This window comes from Cebus imitator, unplaced genomic scaffold (assembly GCF_001604975.1).
Source record: "Cebus imitator isolate Cc_AM_T3 unplaced genomic scaffold, Cebus_imitator-1.0 Scaffold5, whole genome shotgun sequence".
Taxonomy (NCBI): Eukaryota; Metazoa; Chordata; class Mammalia; order Primates; family Cebidae; genus Cebus; species Cebus imitator.
In genome coordinates this window covers 5,317,521-5,338,857 of record NW_016107320.1, presented here as the reverse complement: position 1 = coordinate 5,338,857, position 21,337 = coordinate 5,317,521, and the positions used below count along the sequence as shown (strand labels likewise).

Here is a 21,337-nt window from a genome sequence, read left to right as displayed (position 1 = left end):
TAGAGACGGGGTTTCACCATGTTGACCAGGATGGTCTCGATCTCTTGACCTTGTGATCCACCCGCCTCGGCCTCCCAAAGTGCTGGGATTACAGGCTTGAGCCACCGCACCCGGCCTCATTTTTTTCTTTCATAACACGTCTTTATCAGGTCTTTGCCAAGTTTTCAACTTATTTTCATAGAAATTACTCTCTTCACACTAATAATTGTTTGATTTTGGTAATACTGATTTAAATTACATAGATATTAAGTACAACTTCCATAAACAAGTTTTGGAACAAATACAACTAATTTTTTTTTTTTTTTTTTGAGATGGAGTCTTGCTCTGTTGCCCAGGTGGGAGTGCAGCTGTGCAATCTCAGCTCACTGCAACCTCCACCTCCTGGGCTCGAGTGATTTTCCTGCCTCAGCCTCCTGAGTAGCTGGGATTACAGGGGCCCACCACCATGCCCCAGTAACTTTTGTATATTTAGTAGAGACAGGGTTTTATCATATTGGCCAGGCTGGTCATGGACTGGCATCAAGTGATCTACCCACCTCACCCTCCCAAAGTGCTGGGGTTACAGGTATGAGCCACTGCACCCAGCCAAATACAACTGATTTTTAGGAAAACGTACAACTCAAGGAGAGCAGTGATTAGCCCACTAAGGAGCAGACGACTTCCTAGTAGGGGAAATTTGGGCTCTGAGCATCAGGCATTAAGTCTGGCTCAAAAATCTGAACCATACAGGTAGCTAATGAAAGCTGAGTTAGTTTGAGAAATGGAAAATCTAGGCGGGGTGCGGTGGCTCACACCTGTAATCCCAGCACATTGGGAGGCTGAGGCAGGAGGGTTACTTGAGCCCAGGAGTTCAAGACCAGCCTGGTCAACATGGTGAGTCCCTGTCACTAAAAATTTAAAAAAGAACAAAAGAAAATCTAAATTCAGGGACCTAGCACCACTCAAACTTGCATGAAGGTGAGCAGTACTGAAACCCTGTGAGAAGAACGCTGACAACGAAGGCTTGGCCAATCCATTCTTGGCTGGGATTCTAGTGGGCCTGACAACGCTTCTCTTCTGAGCCTGATCCTCTATTTGCATGTGTTTAGTATCATGAACCTAGTCCCAGCTAAAGGCTCTAAAATATTTAAATACAACACCCTTTAAAGTAGACAGGAAAGAAACTGCTCCTAGTTTTTTAAAATAAAGTATTAAAGTCTAAAGTATCCTTAAAATGGGTCAGAAGGAGCGATGACTTATGCCTGTAATACCAGCACTTTGGGAGGCCCAGGCAGGCGGACAACTTGAGCCCAGGAGTTTGAGACCATCCTGGGCAATATAGGGAGACTCCAACTCCACAAAAAAATTAAAAATTTACCTGGGCTTGCTAGCACAAGCCTGTAGCTACTTGGGAGGCTGAGGCAGGAGGATCGCTTAAGCCCAGGAGGTTGAGGCTGCAGTGAGTAGTGTTCACACCCCTGCACTCCAGCCTGGGCAACAGGGCCAGGCCCCGTTTTCAAATAAAAATAAAACTCCAACAGCACCCATTTGCTAGACACTGTTGGGGGACTATGCTGTCTACTGGCGCCCTCTTGTGTTAAAACAGCAAGTCTACATGGGGATTATGAAGCCTTAGATGCATGTGTCTGAGATCTTCATTCACCTTGGATTGTACATATAAATTAGCCCCAAAATGATTAAAGTGGTGTTGCTTGATGTGGGCCCATGGAATCAGAAGTGTTTTCTCCTCACCTCCTGAATTGTGTAAAATGAAATTATTATTATTATTATTATTTTTTTAAGAGATGGGGTTTCTCCATGTTGGTCAGGCTGATCTCGAACTCCCGACCTCAGGTGATGGGCCCACCTTAGCCTGCCAAAGTGCTGGGATTACAGGCATGAGCCACCACACCCGGCCTTAATATATTACTTTTACCAGTATAACACACACAAAAATACAGACCAAAACATCACCGCAAATTACCACTACAGTTAATTAGTTGCAACAAGCAGACCCAGACTGGGCACAATGGCTCATACCTGTAATCCCAGCACTTTGGGAAGCTGAGACAAGAGGACTGCATGAGGCCACGCATTCAAGACCAGCCTGGGCCATATAGCAAGACCCTCTCCTCTACAAAAATATACAAGATTCAGCTGGGCATGATGGCACAGGCCTGTAGTCCTAATGTCTTAGGAGGCTAAGGCAGGAGGATTGCATGAGTCCAGGTGTTTGAGATTGCAGTGAGCTATGATCGTGCCACTTGCACTCCAGCCTGGGCAAGAGAACAAAACCTTGTCTCTTTGAAAAAAAAAAAAAAAAATTGGCCAGGTGCGGTGGCTCACGCCTATAATCCCAGCACTTTGGGAGGCCGAGGTGGGTGGATCACGAGGTCAAGAGATCGAGACCATCCTGGTCAACATGGTAAAACCCCGTCTCTACTAAAAATACAAAAATTAGCTGAGCATGACGGCACGCGCCTGTAGTCCCAGCTACTCGGGAAGCTGAGGCAGAACTGCTTGAACCCAGGAGGCAGAGGTTGCGGTGAGCCGAGATCGTGCCACTGCACTCCAGCGTGGGTAACAAGAGCGAAACTCCGTCTCAAAAAACAAACAAACAAAAAACCAAGCAGACCCAATTTAAAGTTTTGTATAAATGAAGTGGAGCCCCAGCATTGGGTAACCCTTTGGGTAATTCTTATTGAATTCAATGGGAAGATCAAAGAACTCTTTTTAAATTTCCCTATTGTTTTGCCTTGTAGGGGTGAAGCGTACTTTCCCTCAGCCCTCTGATGTTTCAATTAATCTGAGTCTATGAAATGAACTGACAAGAGATTAAGAGGAGAAAAGGCACACACATTTGGTACATGTGTTACTGGAAAGGGATCCCAATCCAGACCCCAAGAGAGGCTTCTTGGATCTCGCACAAGAAAGAATTCAGGGTGAGTCTATAGAGGAAAGTGAAAGCAAGTTTATTAAGAAAGTAAAGGACTTTGGGAGGCTGAGGCAGGTGGATCACAAGGTCAGGAGTTCAAGACCAGCCTAGCCAAAATGGTGAAACCCCATCTCTACTAAAAACACAAAAATGAGCCGGGTGCGGTGGCAGGTGCCTGTAATCTCGAGAGGCTGAGGCAGGAGAATCGCTTGAACCCAGAGTGCAGAGGTTGCAGGGAGCTGAGATCTTGCCACTGCACTCCAGCCTGAGCAACAGACTGACTCCATATCAAAAAAAAAAAGAATGGCTACTCCATAGGCAGAGCAGCAGCATGGGATTTCTTGATTATGTGCTAAACAAGGGTGGATTATTCATGAGTTTTCTGGCATAGGGGTGGACAATTCTTAAAACTGAAGGTTCCTCCTCTTTTTAAACCATAGGAGGTAATTTTCTGATGTTGACATGGCATCTATAAACTGTCATGGCACTGGTAGGAGTGTATTTTAGCATGCTAATGCATTATAATTAGTGTATAAGGAGCAGTGAGGACGACCAGAGGTCACTTTGGCCACCATAAACCAGGCATGGTGGTTTATGCCTGTAGTCCGAGCTACTTAAGAGGTTGAGGTGGGAGGATCACTTGAGCTTGAGGACAAGTGATCCATGTGAGCCAAGATTGTGCCACTGCACTTCAGTCTGGGTAACAGAGTGACATCCTTGTCTCTAAAATAAATAAATTAAAATTAAATTTTGAGAAAATATCTTAGTGTTTTAGTAACTTAGTATTAGTCAATATCTACTAATTCAAAAGCTGAGAAGTATGTTCCAGTAAATGTATATGCTTCAATTATTTAAAAAATTTGGAATTATAAAATTCTCAACATTTTGATCACTACATAATTAGATAAACAGAATAATAAAGTTCAATGATTAGTGATTAGTGCTATGCTAAAATATTAATAATTTAATGAATTTATATAAATTTCAAAATCTCTTTTAGTTTCATTGTCCTCAGAAGCCCAAGAATGCCACTAATTTGTATTCTACTGAGGACATCTTTCCCTGATTATTTTTGTTTTACCAAAAAGAAAAAACTGTGTTTTTCTTAAAAACAAAGTGAAGTCTAAATTAATTCAATAGCTACTAAAATTTCACCTGAAATTTTAAACAGCTACAAATCCACAAGAGGAAAAGTTAAACACATTAGCTTTAATACAACTAGTACATAAAAAAAATTAAGAGAAAAGATTAATTCAAGTAGAAAAACTGATTAAAGTATGATCATTAAAGACTGTTATCAGCATTTTTATTCAGTTTAGTCTATGCTAGAATATAAATACATAACAATATGTCCTTTCTTGTCATGGGTAGTCTTTTACATAACTAAAATTTGTGGCCAGCAGTTTACATAACAAAAGAAAAGCTAAATCTGTAAATTATCAGAAAAGAAGCAAGGATATAGGAAAATAATACATTTTATATAAATCATAAAGGACAGTTACAATGAAAATCCATTACTTTCCTCTCAACCCAATTTTACAAAATAAAGTCAACATGTATTATCCTGTGAGTTGCTAAGAGTACATAAACACTGTGGCGCATTCAAAAGACAGTGGTCAAAGACAAAAATGTTATCTTCATGTCATCTACTGTTCTTAGTTCTTTACTGGAGTTGAGCTTCCTTTCATAGTCTTCTTTAGGTGATGGTAATTTGGCAAGATTTTCATCAAGAAATCCAGCTGTAGTGTCTGGGGCTAAAAAGATAAGATAATTAAGACTGACTGGCAGAAAGCAAAGTCAAGAGTACCACGCAGGCGTGCTGGCTCATGCCTATAATCTCAACACTGGGAGGCCCAGACAGGAGGATGATTTGAGCCCAGGAGCTCCAGACCCGCCTGAGCAACAGAGGGAGATCCCATCACTATAAAAAATTTAAAAATTAGCTGTGTGTGGTGGCATGTCCCTGTAGTCATAGCTACTCAGGAGGCTGAGGTGGAAATGGGGTGGCGGGGGTTGGGGGTGGATTGTTAGAGCCCAGGAGGTTGAGGCTGCAGTAAGCCATGATTGCACCACTCCACTCCAGCTTGGGTGACAGAGCCAGACTCTGTCTCCAAAAAAAGAAAAAAGTTCCAGGTAGCAATGGTTATTAATAAGTTGTGGAATTACAGGTGACTTTCACTGACTCATTTTTGCTTACCTGCTTGCTTTTTTTTAAATTTACAATGAACACATACTAAATTTGGTTATAAGAAAAAGCCAACAGACTTTATATATTTATATAAAAATATACAGAAATCAGTTTTCAAACTCGCTTTTGTAGATTTCATCCTGGCTTCTGAAAAGTTAAAAGTTCCAATTACAGAAGACCACATAAGTAAAACACCTAGAGTATTTTGTTTTCCACATGACCTACAGAGCCACACAGCTGCGGTGTACTTGGATATACCTATCTAATCTTTATTCTTCATATACCAGTATTGCCCAAATTTTCCTGATTGTAAAGCTTACCACAGTACTTGTGAAAAATATGGATTTTTAGGCTCCTGCCCTAGCACAGTGACTCAATAAGTCTGGGAAATCTTTATTTTTAATAAAGACCTCTATATAATCCTTATGATCAGTGAAATTTGGAAGACAATATTGTATACTACGAAATATTAAATTTCAGATATTCTTGCTCACTTAATTCTAAACTCCCTTCCCCACACCAACTTCGTTTCCCAGTCTTCAGTCATTTTTGCTGTTATGTAGAAAGACGGTAAAAAATGACTGGATTTATCCTCATTTCCTTTTCAGTCTATAGAGTAATACTTGCTTATAATAATAATAATGAAGCCAAACATTACAGAAGTAGAGTAACCCAGAAATAACTGGAGTGTTGATTTCTGATAAAATATGGCTAAGAATCAGAGGCAAAGTTATAAATGTCTTGAAACTATGCTTTTTTTTTTTTTTCTTTTTTTGAGACAGAGTCTCATTCTGTCACCCAGGCTGGAGTGCAGTTATACAAACAGAGCTTACTGCAGCCCTAACCTCCTGGGCTCAAGCGATCCTCCCACCTCAGCCTCTCAAGTAGCTGGGACTACAGGTGAATGTCACCATGCCCAGCTCATTATTTTTTATTCTTTGTAGAGATGGAGTCTCACCATGTTTCCCAGGCTGGTCTTGAACTCCCTTCTGGGCTCAAGTGATCCCGCCTTGGCTTCCCACAGTGCTTGAAACTATTTAGTGGAAGGAAAAGGAGTCTAGGTAACTAAAGGAATATATACTGAATGTGCCCAGCAACGAGGCTGGAAACTGCAATACAAATGTCTTATATCCAAAGGAAGTCCAAATGTCCTATTTTTTTCATCTCCTACTCTAATATTAAACTCCAAATATGTATTCTGCATTATTCTTGATCTGGGTTTTTAGGAGGAGTTAATTTCTCAAGCCAGAAAAATATCCAAACACACTTGCTTATTCACAAGCTGTGTTTATTATGAAGCTATGACAATAAACTAAATAGACCCATTCCAGTCAGAGGCACAGCATAAATGTAGTATGGTCATTCCTTACCCTTGAAGACTGATATTTTAGGAGTAAATCAGTATGGCTTGTACAGTTTGTTGATGCATTGTCAGTGAAAACACACAAGATCAAGAGTAACATTTCTGGACCTTTTCTCATAGCTGACTTGTCATCAACATCCTTTTATATATTTTTAATATTAACTTAAAGACTGAATAAGTGAACTGCAATTAAATTCTGTTTTAGGGATTGAACTGCAAGTAAATCCCGGTTTTTCAGGATGTTTCTCACTGTTTTATTTTCATGTATTTATTTTTTTGAGTTGGGGTCTCTGTTGCTTAGGCTGGAGTACAGTGGCAGGATCATGGCTCACAGGAACATCACACTCAAGTGTTATTTTCCCAGCTCAGCCTCCTCAGTAGCTGGGACTATAGTCGTGCTCTACTACACCTGGCTAAGTTTTTCTAGTTTTTGTAGAGAGTCTCACTATGTCGCCCAGGCTGGTCTTAAATTCCTGGCCTCAAGTCATCCTCTTGCCTCGGCCTCCCAAAGTATTAGGATTATAGGTATGAGTCACTGAGCCTGGCCTCTTTGTTTTATTTTAATTACATTCTTCTTAAATAGCGTACCTGCTGCCTCATGAAGACAATTACATTCCATTTTGGGAAAATCAGCAGAAAGAACTCTTTCTAAAGAGAGGTTCTAGTACCTGTGGTCGCTCAGTCTGCACCCGACGAAGGCAGTCTGCACCATAGATCACTGTATTCTCAGGGATGACTTCAAAAGTATTTAGGTTGCAACAAGCCCCAATGATGCAGCCACTTGTCAGTATTACATTTCTCCCTACATATGCTGCAATAAAAACGCAGAAAGAATTGCAACTTAAGACATCAAATGATAACAACACTTTTCTTTTCTAAGATGATTTAGGTATAAAAGCGTAAACTGGCCTTAAGACAAAAGTTAAGGAAAATACTTCTGTTTGGCGTTTGTTTGGACAACACAGAGGCAGGCAGTACATGCCAGGGTCAGACGGATTCAAAATGGAGCTCTGCTACCATCTGTGTGACCTGGGGAAAGTCACTGCAAAGTCTCTAAGCTCAAGTTTATCTGTAAAACGAAGAGGCCACTCTACTTCACAGTTGAAGGAATAATGAGATAACAGATGTAAAGTGCTGACCACAGGTTTGATACACGGTAAGCATACAATTAAAAATGCCAATGATGATAGAAGGGATAATAACTGATGATCCAAATTAAAATAAAAGCCATTAAGTAGATTAACAAAAAGTATAATTTTATTATTTAAAAAAGAAGCATTCTTTCATGCCACTCAGGATCAAGAAAGATAACCCACTATTCTAAAGAAGTGTCATCATTCAGATTCTTTCTGGACCTTAGTGGGACAAGCTCCTGAAGTGGCTTCCCAGTAGTAACAGTAACTTTATGTAATCTCCTGTCTGGTCCCACTCACGAGCACATGATACTTGTTTCTGATTGGCTAGGGCAAAGTATTCCTGAAACTAAAGAAAGCAACTGCTAGAGAAACTGTAATTTTTTTTCCCCTTTAATTCTACAACAACTCTAACCAACTAAAATTCCAGAGACTAGTATTTAGCAGAAATCTTTTCCAAATCTTTCATTTAAACTTTATGGTTTAATTCAATCCTTAAATGTACACTGCTGATTTTAAATGTAATGTATTTAACCCACGTTACCAGATAACCACATAACCAGATTAGGTTCCTTAGTGGCAAAGAATCAGTTTGCCTGCAATTGCAGGCCACTTCCAAGCACAGCACCTTGCCACAGTTTGTATTAGGTTGTTTCCCAGGACACCACAGAGAGAAAAGAGGTCACTGCTTTGACAATAGAACTCTGAACATAGCTTACCTTTTGATTCAATGACATTATTATCTCCCATCTTCATGGCTTGGGAATCTGTAAAGCCAGAGTTAGGGAAATACTATAAATATGTTCATCTTTAGTCCCTACTAATATAGTATGTCCTTATACTGCACTGGGACAGAGGACAGGGGTGTCAGATGGGCCATGTAGGCTCACCCTTGCCAGAACTCTTTGCTCTGGGCAATCTGTGGTAAGGGTTTAATCTTTAAACAAATATCTCTAGGTATAAATAAATGACTTTTTTTTTTTTTTTTTGAGACGGAGTTTCACTCATGTTACCCAGGCTGGAGTGCAATGGCGCGATCTCGGCTCACCGCAACCTCCGACTCCTGGGCTCAGGCAATTCTCCTGCCTCAGCCTCCTGAGTAGCTGGGATTACAGACACACACCACCATGCCCAGGTAATTTTTTGTATTTTTAGTAGAGACGGGGTTTCACCATGTTGACCAGGATGGTCTCAATCTCTTGACCTCGTGATCCACCCGCCTCAGCCTCCCAAAGTGCTGGGATTACAGGCTTGAGCCACTGCACCCGGCCATGACTTATTTTTTTTTAAAGAAACGAGTACCTTATACCCTGATTTTATGAGTAAAATGTTTTCACAATTATTTCATGATAATTAAAACTATCCATCACCCAGTCACTTAAACACTGTTAAAAGTTTGATATATCTTTATATAAACATACAGAATTTCCTGTATGTAAGTGGGAATCAAACTGTATAAACTTTTATAGATTATTCAGTTCACTTAAATTTTCAAGCATTATTTCATGCTATTAAAATCTTTAGACCAGGCAGGGTGGCACACATCTGTAATCCCAGCACTCTGGGAGGCCAAGGTGGGAGGACCACTTGAGCCTAGGGATTCAAGACCAGCCTGGGCAACACAGTGAGACACCATCTCTACCAAAAATAAAACTAGCTGGGCATGGTGGTATGCACCTATAATCCCAGCTACTTGGGAGGCTGAGATGGGAGGACTGCTTGAGTCTGGGAGATGAGGCTGCAGTAAGCTATGATTGTACCACTGCATGGCAGGCAGCCTGGGTAACAGAGCAAGACCCTGTCTCAAAAAAGATAAAGTAAAATCTTTAAAAATATAATTTAAAATGACTGCTTAATGGTCCTAGTGGTTTTATGATTGTAGCTCAATTCATTTAAATATCTTGCTATTGCTAACCATTTAGATTTTTCCTTCTAAATATTTTCTACTATACATTATATGTTTTGCGGACACCATAAAATTTTACTATCTTTTTAGAGTACTAAACCAAACAAAAGAACTGGAGACATTCAGGTGGGGAAAAGACAACAAACAAATAATGGAATATTTTCACCCTTACACACCATTTTCTTGAATCACACAATGTATTATCTAACCTAAAACTATACAGGAATCACGCTGACAAAGCTGGGGCTCTTGAATCAAGAAAGAAGTCAGCACTGCTGTCACTCAGCAATTGATACCTGTCAACAAGCTGTAGAACCAGCAAAAGCGGTTACTTTAAAAATGCTGAGCTAAAGATACGTGTCTGCGTTTGTCTAAAACAGCATACTTTATGAGTTATTTACAGGAACAGAAAGGACCATTTTAAAAATATATACTGTCAGTAAGTCTGTTCAAAGAGCTGGATGGTCAACTTTTATTTATTTATATTTTTATTTATTTATTTATTTTTAGATGGAGTCTCACTCTGTCACCCAGGTTGGAATGCAGTGGCACAATTTTGGCTTACTGCAGCCTCTGCCTCCCAAGTTCAAGTGATCCTCTTGCCTCAGCCTCTCGAGTAGCTGGAATTACAGACGTATGCCACCATGCCCGGCTAATTTTTTATAATTTTTTTTTTTAGTAGAGACGGAATTTCACCATGTTGGCCAGGCTGGTCTTGAACTTCTGCCCTCAAGTGAAGTCTGCTTCAGACTTCCAATGTGCTGAGATTACAGGCATGAGCCACTGCACCTGGCCTGGCTGACTTACTTTTAAAAATGTAATTATAATATATAATATGAATGTAAGTATATTTGATAGACAAATTATGACAATTTGACAATTTCTACAGGAGAAGACTTAGGTACTAAAGGATAGCCAGGAATTATTTATGGTAGATTATTGGAAAGGATACAACAGCCAACTTCAAACACATTATTGGTGCCAATGATCATAGGTTTTGGTTCTGGATCTTCAGTGTCAGGAGTGATATTATCCGGGTAACTGTCAAAAGAAGAGGTAAATCATCCAAAGAGGCAATCACACAATAAGCAATTTTCTTCCCATTTCAAATTTGGGTTAATGCTTTCAATTTTACCTACATCAAGCCTCAAAGATATGACTATGTAAATTACTTCTTTCTTTAATCTCACTCTATCACCCAGGCTGGTGCAGTGGCATCATCTTGGCTTACTGCAAACTCTGTCTCCCAAGTTCAAGCAATTTTCCTGCCTTAGCTTCCTGAGTAGCTGGGACTACAGGTGTGTGCTAACAAGCCTGGCTAATTTTTGTATTTTTGTAGAGATGGGGTTTCCCCATGTTGCCCAGGCTGGTCTCTAACTCCTGACCTCAGGTGATCCACCCACCAGGGCCTTCCAAAGTGCTGGAATTACAGGCATGAGCCACTGTGCCCGGCCTATGTAAATTATTTCTTAATTCAAGTGATTCATTCATCCTGTATGCTAGAGAAGGCTTGATTTTGAATTGAAGAGAGCTACTGAAAAGTGAAGAAGTCATGGTATGTAGAGAAGAACAGCCTACCTTAGTGTATTTTTTAAATTCAAAGTCCAGAGGGTCTTCTTCAGGACAAAGGAAAAAAGATGCTAGCTATATTTTTAGGCTGTTAATTACAATAAAAATCATGCCTAACTTGAAAATTTTCCATCCTTAATAATCATTTGAGATTGTGAAACATAAACAGATAGTCACATAAAATAATTATTTGCTCTTAGTTAGTTGAAATATTTGGAAGATAAAATGTTTGTGTTCTAAGAGGAGAAAGCCATTTTTAAATGGTGATTTATCTCTGACAGTTGAGTTACTGCAGAATATGGCTGCTGTTAATTGACTTACACTGAAGGTGCCAAATGTATTTTAAATCCTAAGTAAGCATTAAATCAGTCTTTTTCTGACAGTTAAATATTTTCCCAAGGTCTTTCTTACAAATTCCATATGTGGTTGCTATAAATTAGGTATAAGCTTGAATTTCTTGCCAAAATTTTATCTAGAAAGAACTTATAAATGTTTATGAAAAATTCATAGGTATTATAGTCTAGTTCACTATGATCATGTACATGTTCTAGTATTTTCTTATTTTTTAATCTTTACAGTTTAAAAATTGCCTCTAGGACTCCACATTTTTCAATTATAATTCTGGGTGTCACCTGTGCAAAACATTTGAAGATATATATTAGAGTTAAATTCATGTGTTTAAGGCATGAGTAATAAAATTTTGGTCAGAACCAATCCCCAAAAATACCTCTCTGCAGGGTGGTGAGCGCAGCACTTGGAGGTGGAAGTGCTCGGGGAATGTTTGCTTGAGGAATGGGTGAGAAAGCCACATGTAAGGGGAAGATGATCAGATCCAGCATCAGAAATCTAGGCAGCTACTCAGTTCTCTCATCTTGGACAAGTCTTTTCCCCCATCTGGTTTTCAGTTTGGTCATTTACTTACAAAAGAGACCCTTAATGTTTCTCTAGCTCTAAAATAGTAGGCCTTCTGGATATCACTTGAAAAGGTTCTTACAGACAGCTGAAATTAACAAAAAACATTACCCATGGTACTTGGTTCACAGTATGTGTAAGAGTCTTACTCACGCATTTATGATAAGGGCCTGTTCTTCTATCAGGTTCCCTTCGCCAATCACTATTGGCCCGGCTTCCGCAATAATTCGTGCTTTAGGGTGGACCACTGTCCGAGGTCCTGTTAAAAATAGTTGGAGAAGAAATTATTGGTGGAGGCTATGCTTCTAACAGGAGAGTGGGAGGTGCTGAGGATGGGTGAGGCTGTTGGGAGAAACATTTTCTAAGTATGTGCCAGGCACCAAGCTAGGTACTTTACAGATATTATCTCCTGAGCTTATCATCAGTAGTCAGGGCCAAGTTGCAAGCCAATGTGAGTGAAATGGCACAGGCGCTAGAGCCAGACAGCTCTGGCTCAGCCTCCTCTCGAAGGCTTCCCGTGATTTCAGCAGTGAAACAGAGGTGATGACAACACCAGTCCCACAGGGTTGCTGCAAGGGTTAGGGGCGATAACGCTGGAGACACAGTATGTAACACAAAGTTGGCAATAAAAATTCCTTCTTTTCCCTTGGAAAGGGAAGGCTCTCTTTGCTTAAGATGTGCTGCTTTCTTATGTGAGAGTACCTCAGAATTAGTCTTTTTATTACATAATTAAGAAGAAATATGGAGACTGAGGTGGGCAGATTGCTTGAGGTCAGGAGTTCAAAACCAGCCTGGCCAACATGGCAAAACCCCATCTCTACCAAAAAATACTAAAATTAGCTGGACGACGGTGTGTGCCTGTAGTCCCAGCTACTTGGGAGGCTGAGGCAGGAGAATCGTGTGAACCCAGGAGGCAGAGTCTGCAGTGAGCTGAGATCATGACACTGTACTCCAGCCTGGGTGACAGAGCAAGACTCTGTCTCAAAAAAAAGGAGAAATATGGGTGGACAGAAGTCAGAAACTACGGGATCTAACAGCTTTGTTCCTCTGTCAGTGTTCCTATTACGAGCACACCCACTGAAAGGAGGCACAGTTTCTGCTGTCTGGCCTAGGATATGATTTAAACCAGTGAAAGCCGAAAAGGTTAAAGGGAGGCAGCAGAAGGACCCAAAGGTGATCACTGGAGTCCTAAGACTTTGGCGTGGGGAGCCCTGAGGCGATGCCTCCAGTCTCAAATCAAAGGGAACAGCCAGAGCCCTCTTCACCAGCACTCCCACTTCACCAGCACTACCTACCCCACCCTGAGCCTGGAATGCTAACACACTCCCTCCCAGCTTTATCTACCACAGGCTGAGGGTTCTGGTGATAATGAAACCACTGATGAGAAAACACACCCTCCTTTAGCCTCTCTCCAATATCCATCCCACGCACCCCTCAATACCAATGCAGCTTTTATGGGTAAACAAGTGCAGGTGAAGTAACTGACTCTGAAATAAGGGAGGGTGCACAGAAGTGTTGACAGAAGGGGTTGGGGATTAGGAAAGTGACACTGTCCAAGAAATTCAGTATTCAATTGTGTAAATTGTTTTTGTTTTTTTTTTTTTAGAGACAGGGTCTCATTCTGTCACCCACGCCAGAGTGTAGTAGCGTGATCATAACTCCCTGCAGCCTTCAATTCCTGGGCTCAAGCAATCCTCTTGCCTCAGCCTCTCAAATAGCTGGAACTACAGGCACACACCACCACATCCAGCTACTTTTGAGAGATAGGGTCTCATTCTCACTGTGTTGCCCAGGCTGGCCTTGAACACTTGGCATCAAGAAATCCTGTCGCCTCAGCCTCCCAAAGTGCTGGGATTATAGGCGTGAGCCACTGTGTCCCACCTAATTATATAAATTGTCAATTCATAATTATCTGCCTATGACAGCTGAGATGCCTCACTATACATTATGGGCAACAAAAATAAATACAGGTTATTTTTGTCCTTTTGAGCTTATCTTGAAAACTGAGAATGCTTAATATACACTCATTCACAAATGTACTAAAATAAATAAAGAGGCGTTTCTGGTGCCCAGAGACTTGGAGAGAACCTCAGGGACACATTATTTTTCCTGACAAGGAATTGCTGGGGATTGATAAGGAGGGTGGGGGCCTAAAACAGGATGCTCGGTCCAACATCCCAACATTTCTTACCAGGATGCACAGTCTGGTAAGAAATAACAGGACAGTGGCCTTGGCATCTCTCAGTCACTTCTGGCTCCCCAAATCTTCAGCTGTTAAAGTAAAATTTCCCAGAGAAATTCTCCTATTCAGGATGGAAGATTTCAGGATAGAAGATGGGATGGATCTCTGAGATCCCTGGGAAGCTTCTCAAGTTGAACATGAGTATAAATGAGTGCATCTAATCTTTTCTTTAAAACAAACAAAAAATATATATGCATACATACACACATATTCACACAGATATACATATTTATATAAAACATGATTATTACAAAAAATTCAAACAAAGCAAAAAGTGAAAGATCTTATGCTAATTTCATTCCCTAGAGGTAAATATTCTTAAAAGTTTGGGGTACATTATTCTAGATGTGAGCTCCACTGTATATTTAAGATCTGTAAATATTGCTGGGGGTGGTAGCTCATGCCTGTAATCCCAGCACTTTGGGAGGCCAAGTGACCTCATTTGAGGTCAGGAGTTAGAGAACAGCCTCGCTAACATGGTGAAACCCCATCTCTACAAAATATACAAAAAAATTAGTCGGGCTTAGTGGTGCACGTCTGTGGTCCCAGCTACTCGGGAGGCTGAGGTGGGAGGATCACTTGAACCTGGGAGGCAGATGCTGCAGTGAGCCAAGATCACACGACTGCACTCCAGCCTGGGTGACAGAACAAGACTCCACCTCAAAAAAAAAAAAAAAAATCTGTAACTATCACTCCATATAAGCTATATCTCATTAAAATTTTTAAAATAAATACAATTTAAAGAAAAATATGCATTTCAAGCACACACTTCTTTCCAACCAAGAAACAGTACTTCTGCAATTTGCTGATTTCATGGTACTTTTTCCATATGTCTAGATAGATATTCTTTTTAATGGCTGAAAAGTATCTCATATCATATTAATATGCCATATTTTATTTCACAGATCCTTTAATAATGGCATTTAGACATCACCACTTTTGGGGCTGAGGCCCTAAACAACAGGGAAATGAGCAATGGATTCCTTTTAAAGGAGAAATTGTAAGGCTTCCAGCTGTGGGAACCAACTGAAATTTGTAGTTTGCACCATACCAGGTTTATATTTTACGTCAAAATATTCTATGATAACAGGACACAATCTGCCTCTTTTAGGTTCTTTGTAATCAAAGCCCCAGCCAGCCCCACACCCCCTTGTCTAGAAAGTCTAGACACTGGACTCTATCACCTAAAGGCTACGTGTTTACTCTCACAAAGGTTTGTTTTCTCATCTATAAAAAGAAGACATTTGTAACAACCTACTTCATTGGGGTGAAATGTGGATTACATGAAATAATGTTTGAAAGAGAGATCATGGGGTCTAGACCATGGCTCCTAAAAATGGGAGATTATATTTACTACTAAGAGCTAACACATCACTTTTTTCTTTTTCTTGTTTTTGAGGAATTAACAGTCTTTCTTGGGCTCAGAGCAGGAGTCCGTAGGTCTAGACTTCTGTGTATTTGTCAGTTTTCTTCTCCACGTTCTTCTCGGCCTGTTTCCGTAGCCTCATGGGCTGTTTCTTCTTTGGGTAGTGGATCTTGGCTTTCTCATTCCTCTTCTCCTCCAGGGTGGCTGTCACTGCCTGGTACTTCCAGCCAACCTCCTGAGCCAGGTGCCCCAGATAGGCAAACTTTCTTGTAGGCTTCAGATGCACGACCTTGAGGGCTGCGGGAACCACCATCCACTTTTTCTTGTTGCAGGGCGGTGGGATGTGGTCAAACACCTTGAGGCGGTCCAGGGCAGCCTGGCCTTGCTTGGTCTGGTGGGAAAGCATGCCTGCCACGGTCCACCAGAAGATGTGGCTGGGGGCCTGGAAGTGGTGGGGGCTTGGAAGTGGTAGGGGCCTAGGGAAGGGTTGGTGTTCATCCTCTTGCAGAGGAAAGGTAGGTACTTCAACTTGTTTCTATAGAAATTGCCAGAAATGTTGATGCCCTCCGGTACACGACCACCATCTTCTGGCCCAGCAGTACCTGCTTAGCCACGATGGCCGCCAGGCAGCCCAGGAGATGGCCTCGACCATCGAGCACCAGGACCTGCACCTCCGCCACCTTTGGCAGCTGCCCGGGAAACATAGCTTTTTCATAGTAAGCAAAATAACTAATTCTGATCTGGGACACAGAAGATCAAGAACTGCTTTGCTGCTCTACTCAGGTATCAGGGTAATACCTCCTGTTAGCCAAGGGGAAAAATTCTACACCACATGATCAGACAGTAAGAAGATCAATGAAAGTATTTTCCATAACTAGCTTTTTTTTTTTTTTTTTTTTTTTTTTTTTGTTATTTTTTTTTTTTTTTTTTTTTTTGAGACGGAGTTTCGCTCCTTACCCAGGCTGGAGTGCAATGGCGCGATCTCGGCTTACCACAACCTCCGCCTCCCGGGTTCAGGCAATTCTCCTTCCTCAGCCTCCTGAGTAGCTGGGATTATAGGCACGCGCCACCAGGCCCAGCTAATTTTTTGTATTTTTAGTAGAGACGGGGTTTCACCATGTTGACCAGGATGGTCTTGATCTCTTGACCTTGTGATCCACCCGCCTCGGCCTCCCAAAGTGCTGGGATTACAGGCTTGAGCCACTGCGCCCGGCCTCATAACTAGCTTTAAAAATCTTAGATACAGGGCTGATCAAAGTGGCTCACACCTGTAATCCCAGCACTTTGGGAGGCTTAGGTGGGAGGACTACTTAAGGCAAGGAGCTTCAGACCAGCCTGGGCAACAAGTCAGAACCCCTTCTCTCCAAAATGGAAAACTTAAAAAGAAAATTGGCCAGGTATAGTGGGGTGCACCTGTGTGTGGTCCCAACTACTTGAGAGGCTGAGGCAGGAGGATTGCTTGAGTCTAGGGGTTTGAGGCTACAGGGAACTATGATTGCACCACACTGTGCTCCAGCCTGAGTGACAGAGCAAGACACTGTCTCTAAGAAAAAGAAAAAGATAGGAGGAAGTGATTGTCATGTCTGTGACAGAAAGCAGATCCTCTGCCACTGCTAGATAAGTGGCCAGAGATACTAAATATTCTGCCGGTCATCAAGCTGTAGCTCTTGACAAGACAAAAATACCCCTGGGACCTGTGTGTTTCTTTAGAAGTTCTTCTACAGTGTATTTCTGAAAACAAGTGATAGTTTCATTTTTCCCTTTTAAAAATGACTAATACATGTTTATTACATAAAGAGCCCAAACAAAGAAGCACGCTTAATTTTTTTTTTTTTTTATTTTCACAGAAGATACCAGAAGCACACATTTTTAAAAATTAAAAGAGGCCAGGTGTGGTGGCTCACACCTGTAATCCCAGCACTTTGGGAGACCGAAGCAGGTGGATCACTTGAGCACAGGAGTTTGAGACCAGCCTGGGCAACATGGTGAAACCCCATCTGTACTAAAAACACAAAACTTAGCCGGGCATTGTGGTGGGCACCTGTAATCCCAGCTACTTGGGAGGCTGAGGCAGGAGAGTCACTTGAACCCAGGAGACAGAGGTTGTAGTGAGCCGTGATCACGCCACTGCACTCCAGCCTGGGTGACATGGCGATACTCTGTCTCAAAAGAAAGAAAGAAAAAAAAAATGACCCCAAGTCCCATAATGTCTTACACATATTTAGAAAATAATATGTGAGCTATTTTAAGCAGGTATTTTGTTATTGTTATTACTGTCTTTATCATTGCTAATAATTACTAAACAAGTAACTGGAAAACGCCTGGTTAGAAATCTGAGGGCTTTGTCCAGGGAGGGAGGGAAAGCACCACCGCACTTAGGTGAGACCAGTGATTTAGACACCACCTCCACCTGCTGGCAGCATTGCCAAACTACAGGTCCCAGTGTTAATGCGGCTGAAATAAGTTTGAGAAAAGATCAACTTTAAATTGTGAGGGGACAGTAATATACCAAATAGCTTCCCTCAACTTCTTCCGGGTCTTTTTGGGGGCATAGACTGGAGTGGTTTGCGTAAGTGTACTTCAGGATATGTAACCACTAAGATTTAGGTTTGGTGAACTTTTTTTTTTGGATACAGTTTCACTCTGTCGTCCCGTCTGGAGTGCAGTGGCGCGACCTCAGCTCACTGCAACCTCCGCCTCCCAGGTTCAAATAATTCTCCTGCCTCAGCCTCCCGAGTAGCTGGGACTACAGGCGCCCACCGCCACGCTCCGCTTAGTTTCTGTATTTTAGTAGAGACGGGGTTTCACCGTGTTGCCCAGGCTAGTCTCGAACTCCTGAACTCAGGAAATCTGCTAGCCTCGGCCTCCCAAAGTGCTAGGATTACAGACGTGAGCCACTGCACCCGGCTTGGTGAACTTCTTTTTTTTTTTGAGATGGAGTTTGCTCTGTTGCGAGAGTGCAGTGGTGCTATCTCAGCTGACTGCAACCTCTGCCTCCCAGGTTCAAGTGATTCTCCTGCCTCAGCCTCCCAAGTAGCTGGGATTTCAGGCGTGGGCCACCATGCCTAGCTAATTTTTGTATTTTTAGTACAGATGGGGTTTCACCATGTTGGCCAGGATGATCTCAGTCTCTTGACCTCATGATTCTCTGGCCTTGGCCTTCCAAAGTGCTGGAATTACAGGCATGAACCACCGGACCCGGCCCTGGTGAATTTTTTTTTTTTTTTTTTTTTTTTGGAACGGGGTTTCGCTTTTTTTACCCAGGCTTGGGTGCACTGGCGCGTACCCGGCTCACTGCAACCTCCGCCTCCCGGGTTCAGGCAATTCTCCTGCCCCAGCCTCCTGAGTCCCTGGGATTACAGGCACGCGCCACCATGCCCAGCTAATTTTTTGTATTTTTAGTAGAGACGGGGTTTCACCATGTTGACCAGGATGGTCTCGATCTCTTGACCTCGTGATCCACCCGCCTCGGCCTCCCACAGTGCTGGGATTACAGGCTTGAGCCACCGCGCCCGGCCCCTGGTGAATTTCTTAAAGGAAGTCTATGACTTCAGTGAATGGTGCAGATAATTCTGCTGTGTCTGCGTGGTCTGATGATGGATTGAGGCAGCAGAGAGCCCAGAGCCCAGCAATTCAAGTACCATTAGAAACAGCACACTGAAATGTGGCCACAGTTCACGCCATCCTTTTCTGATGCCTTGAGAACTTTTATTACACTTATATCAGGTCTGAATTCAACATAAAGTTTAAGGGTCGTGAGGTTAAAGTGCTTTAAAAATAAAAATCTGTCACCATGGAACACACTGTTTGAAAGCCTGCTGTGAACCCTGGAGCTCCTTCTGGCAGGGTAGTTTGTGTGTTTTCTAACCAAATGTGCTGAAGCCCTATTTGGCTTATCTCCTTGTTTGGATAAATGTGTCTAGAGTTGGAGCTGCCTTACTGGCTGATGAATTATTTTTCTAAATGGTTGGCTGGGCTTGGTGCAACACAGCCAGAAAGATATTCCTCACATCCAATTTCCATTTCCCTCATTTGGTAAAGGACACTTTTCCTGCCCATCTTTGTCATGGAAAGCAATCTTTATATACATTTCAAGTAGTCAATAAATAGTTCAAAAGGCCGCAAGCTCTGTTTTTTGACAACTAAACCATTTTCTTGACCTGTAAGCTGAAGTACCTGTAAGAGTGTTTTATAGGTGATAATTTCTCAAATCAAAGCCACTGTTCTGCCTTACTGAAAGACTGCTACAATAAAAGGGAGGCTTTTGGTCTGTATTACAACTCTCCTAAAAAGACTGAGTAAGTGGGACAAAGTGACAAAGTGCTTCTAGCACAAAATATTTCCACTGTGCCGAGTTCTGCCTTCTCATACTGATGTCTTGATGAGTCCTGTCCTGGCCTCTCGCCCTGTAATGGACTATGGGACGATGCTTCATGGTACCTTTCAGAAATGTTTTCAGCTCTCGAAATAAAGATTTATAGGAAATAATTCATGGCCCATGAATTAAGGCAGACTAACTAAAAACAGGCTTGATGTTAGGAAACCTTATTTACCGAAATTGTAATTAACAAGACAGCTGTGACTTTTCTTAAGCTCTGTCTTTGAGCAGCCTTGAATGAGGGGGTCAGGCTCCAGCAGAGCTTCAAGTCATACGGTTTCTGATTAAGGACCATACTTCCAAGCATCTAGCTCATTTCTCTGGAAAAAAAACAAATACCTGCTTTTCTAGGAAAACAGACTGGGTTTAAAGTTCCATTAGCCTGAAACATAGCAAAGGAAAACATTACTTTCTTCCTGAAATATTTCAGAATGGAATAATTTGTAAAAGTATAGATGACTAGAAGATGGAAAATTACATAAAACACCCTGAAAAATCTATGTATTAAACTACAGTTTATTGCTAGTTAACTCAGATAAACTAAGCAAAAACAACGATAAAAGCCCTAAAATGAAAAATAAAGCAGGGTGGGGAGAGTTGTAATCAGATGATTTATCTGCACTCTTTGCTTTGATTTTACTTTTATATCTCCCTAGAGCTTCTTAATCTGATGCATTACATCAGAAAAATGAATTAATAGAAGCCAAAAGACTTGAGGAATTTTATACCAAATATAACAATGACTGATTATCTAAATACTAATTCTGGAAAATTTCCATATTATACAGTTGAAGTTAAGAAACATACATAACAAAAACGAGACAAGAATTGTAGAAGACAGAACCATGGGTAACTATATCACTCTTCTGAACCTTCATTTCTCCTCAAATTTTCCTTAACTTTTCAAATTGAGTTGTTTCTCCTCAGTATTTGAGCAAGTTTTCTTGTTTCAAAACACGGGTCAGAATAAATATAACAAGTATTCATTTGGAGCCCGCCTGCCCCACCCACTGTGATAAACTTTAAATCACTAGAGATTTCTTTCCTTAAAAATGTATTACCACTTCCAGCCCGGCGTGGTGGTGGCTCATGCCTATAATCCTAGCACTTTGGGAGGCCGAGGTGGGCGGATCACAAGGTCAAGAGATCAAGACCATCCTGGTCAACATAGTGAAACCCCATCTCTACTAAAAATGGAAAAATTAGCAGGGCGTACATGCCTGTAGTCCCAGCTACTTGGGAGGCTGAGGCAGGAGACTTGCTTGAACCCAGGAGGCAGAGGTTGCAGGGAGCCAAGATTGTGCCACTGCACTCCAGCCTGGCACCTGGCACCTGGCAACAGAGCGAAACTCTGTCTCCAAAAAAA

General features: G+C 41.6%; 1 protein-coding gene and 1 pseudogene across 2 annotated transcripts in view; both read right to left on the bottom strand.

Moving 5' to 3' along the window:
- Positions 1 to 4,103: 4,103 nt before the first annotated feature.
- The window catches only part of DCTN6 (dynactin subunit 6), a 31,334-nt gene continuing 14,100 nt past the window's right edge, over positions 4,104 to 21,337 (bottom strand). Inside the window, exons 3-7 of the mRNA XM_017535825.2 lie at positions 12,139 to 12,244; positions 10,457 to 10,545; positions 8,318 to 8,365; positions 7,134 to 7,276; positions 4,104 to 4,668 (exon numbers count right to left, since the gene is read on the bottom strand). Of these exons, the coding sequence (XP_017391314.1) occupies positions 4,570 to 4,668; positions 7,134 to 7,276; positions 8,318 to 8,365; positions 10,457 to 10,545; positions 12,139 to 12,244 (485 nt within the window). The 3' untranslated portion in view covers positions 4,104 to 4,569. The remainder of the gene's footprint in view (positions 4,669 to 7,133; positions 7,277 to 8,317; positions 8,366 to 10,456; positions 10,546 to 12,138; positions 12,245 to 21,337) is intronic.
- On the bottom strand, positions 15,649 to 16,283 carry LOC108309465 (annotated as a pseudogene). The gene has a single exon (XR_001827334.2). The product of XR_001827334.2 is annotated as a putative 60S ribosomal protein L13a protein RPL13AP3 (transcript).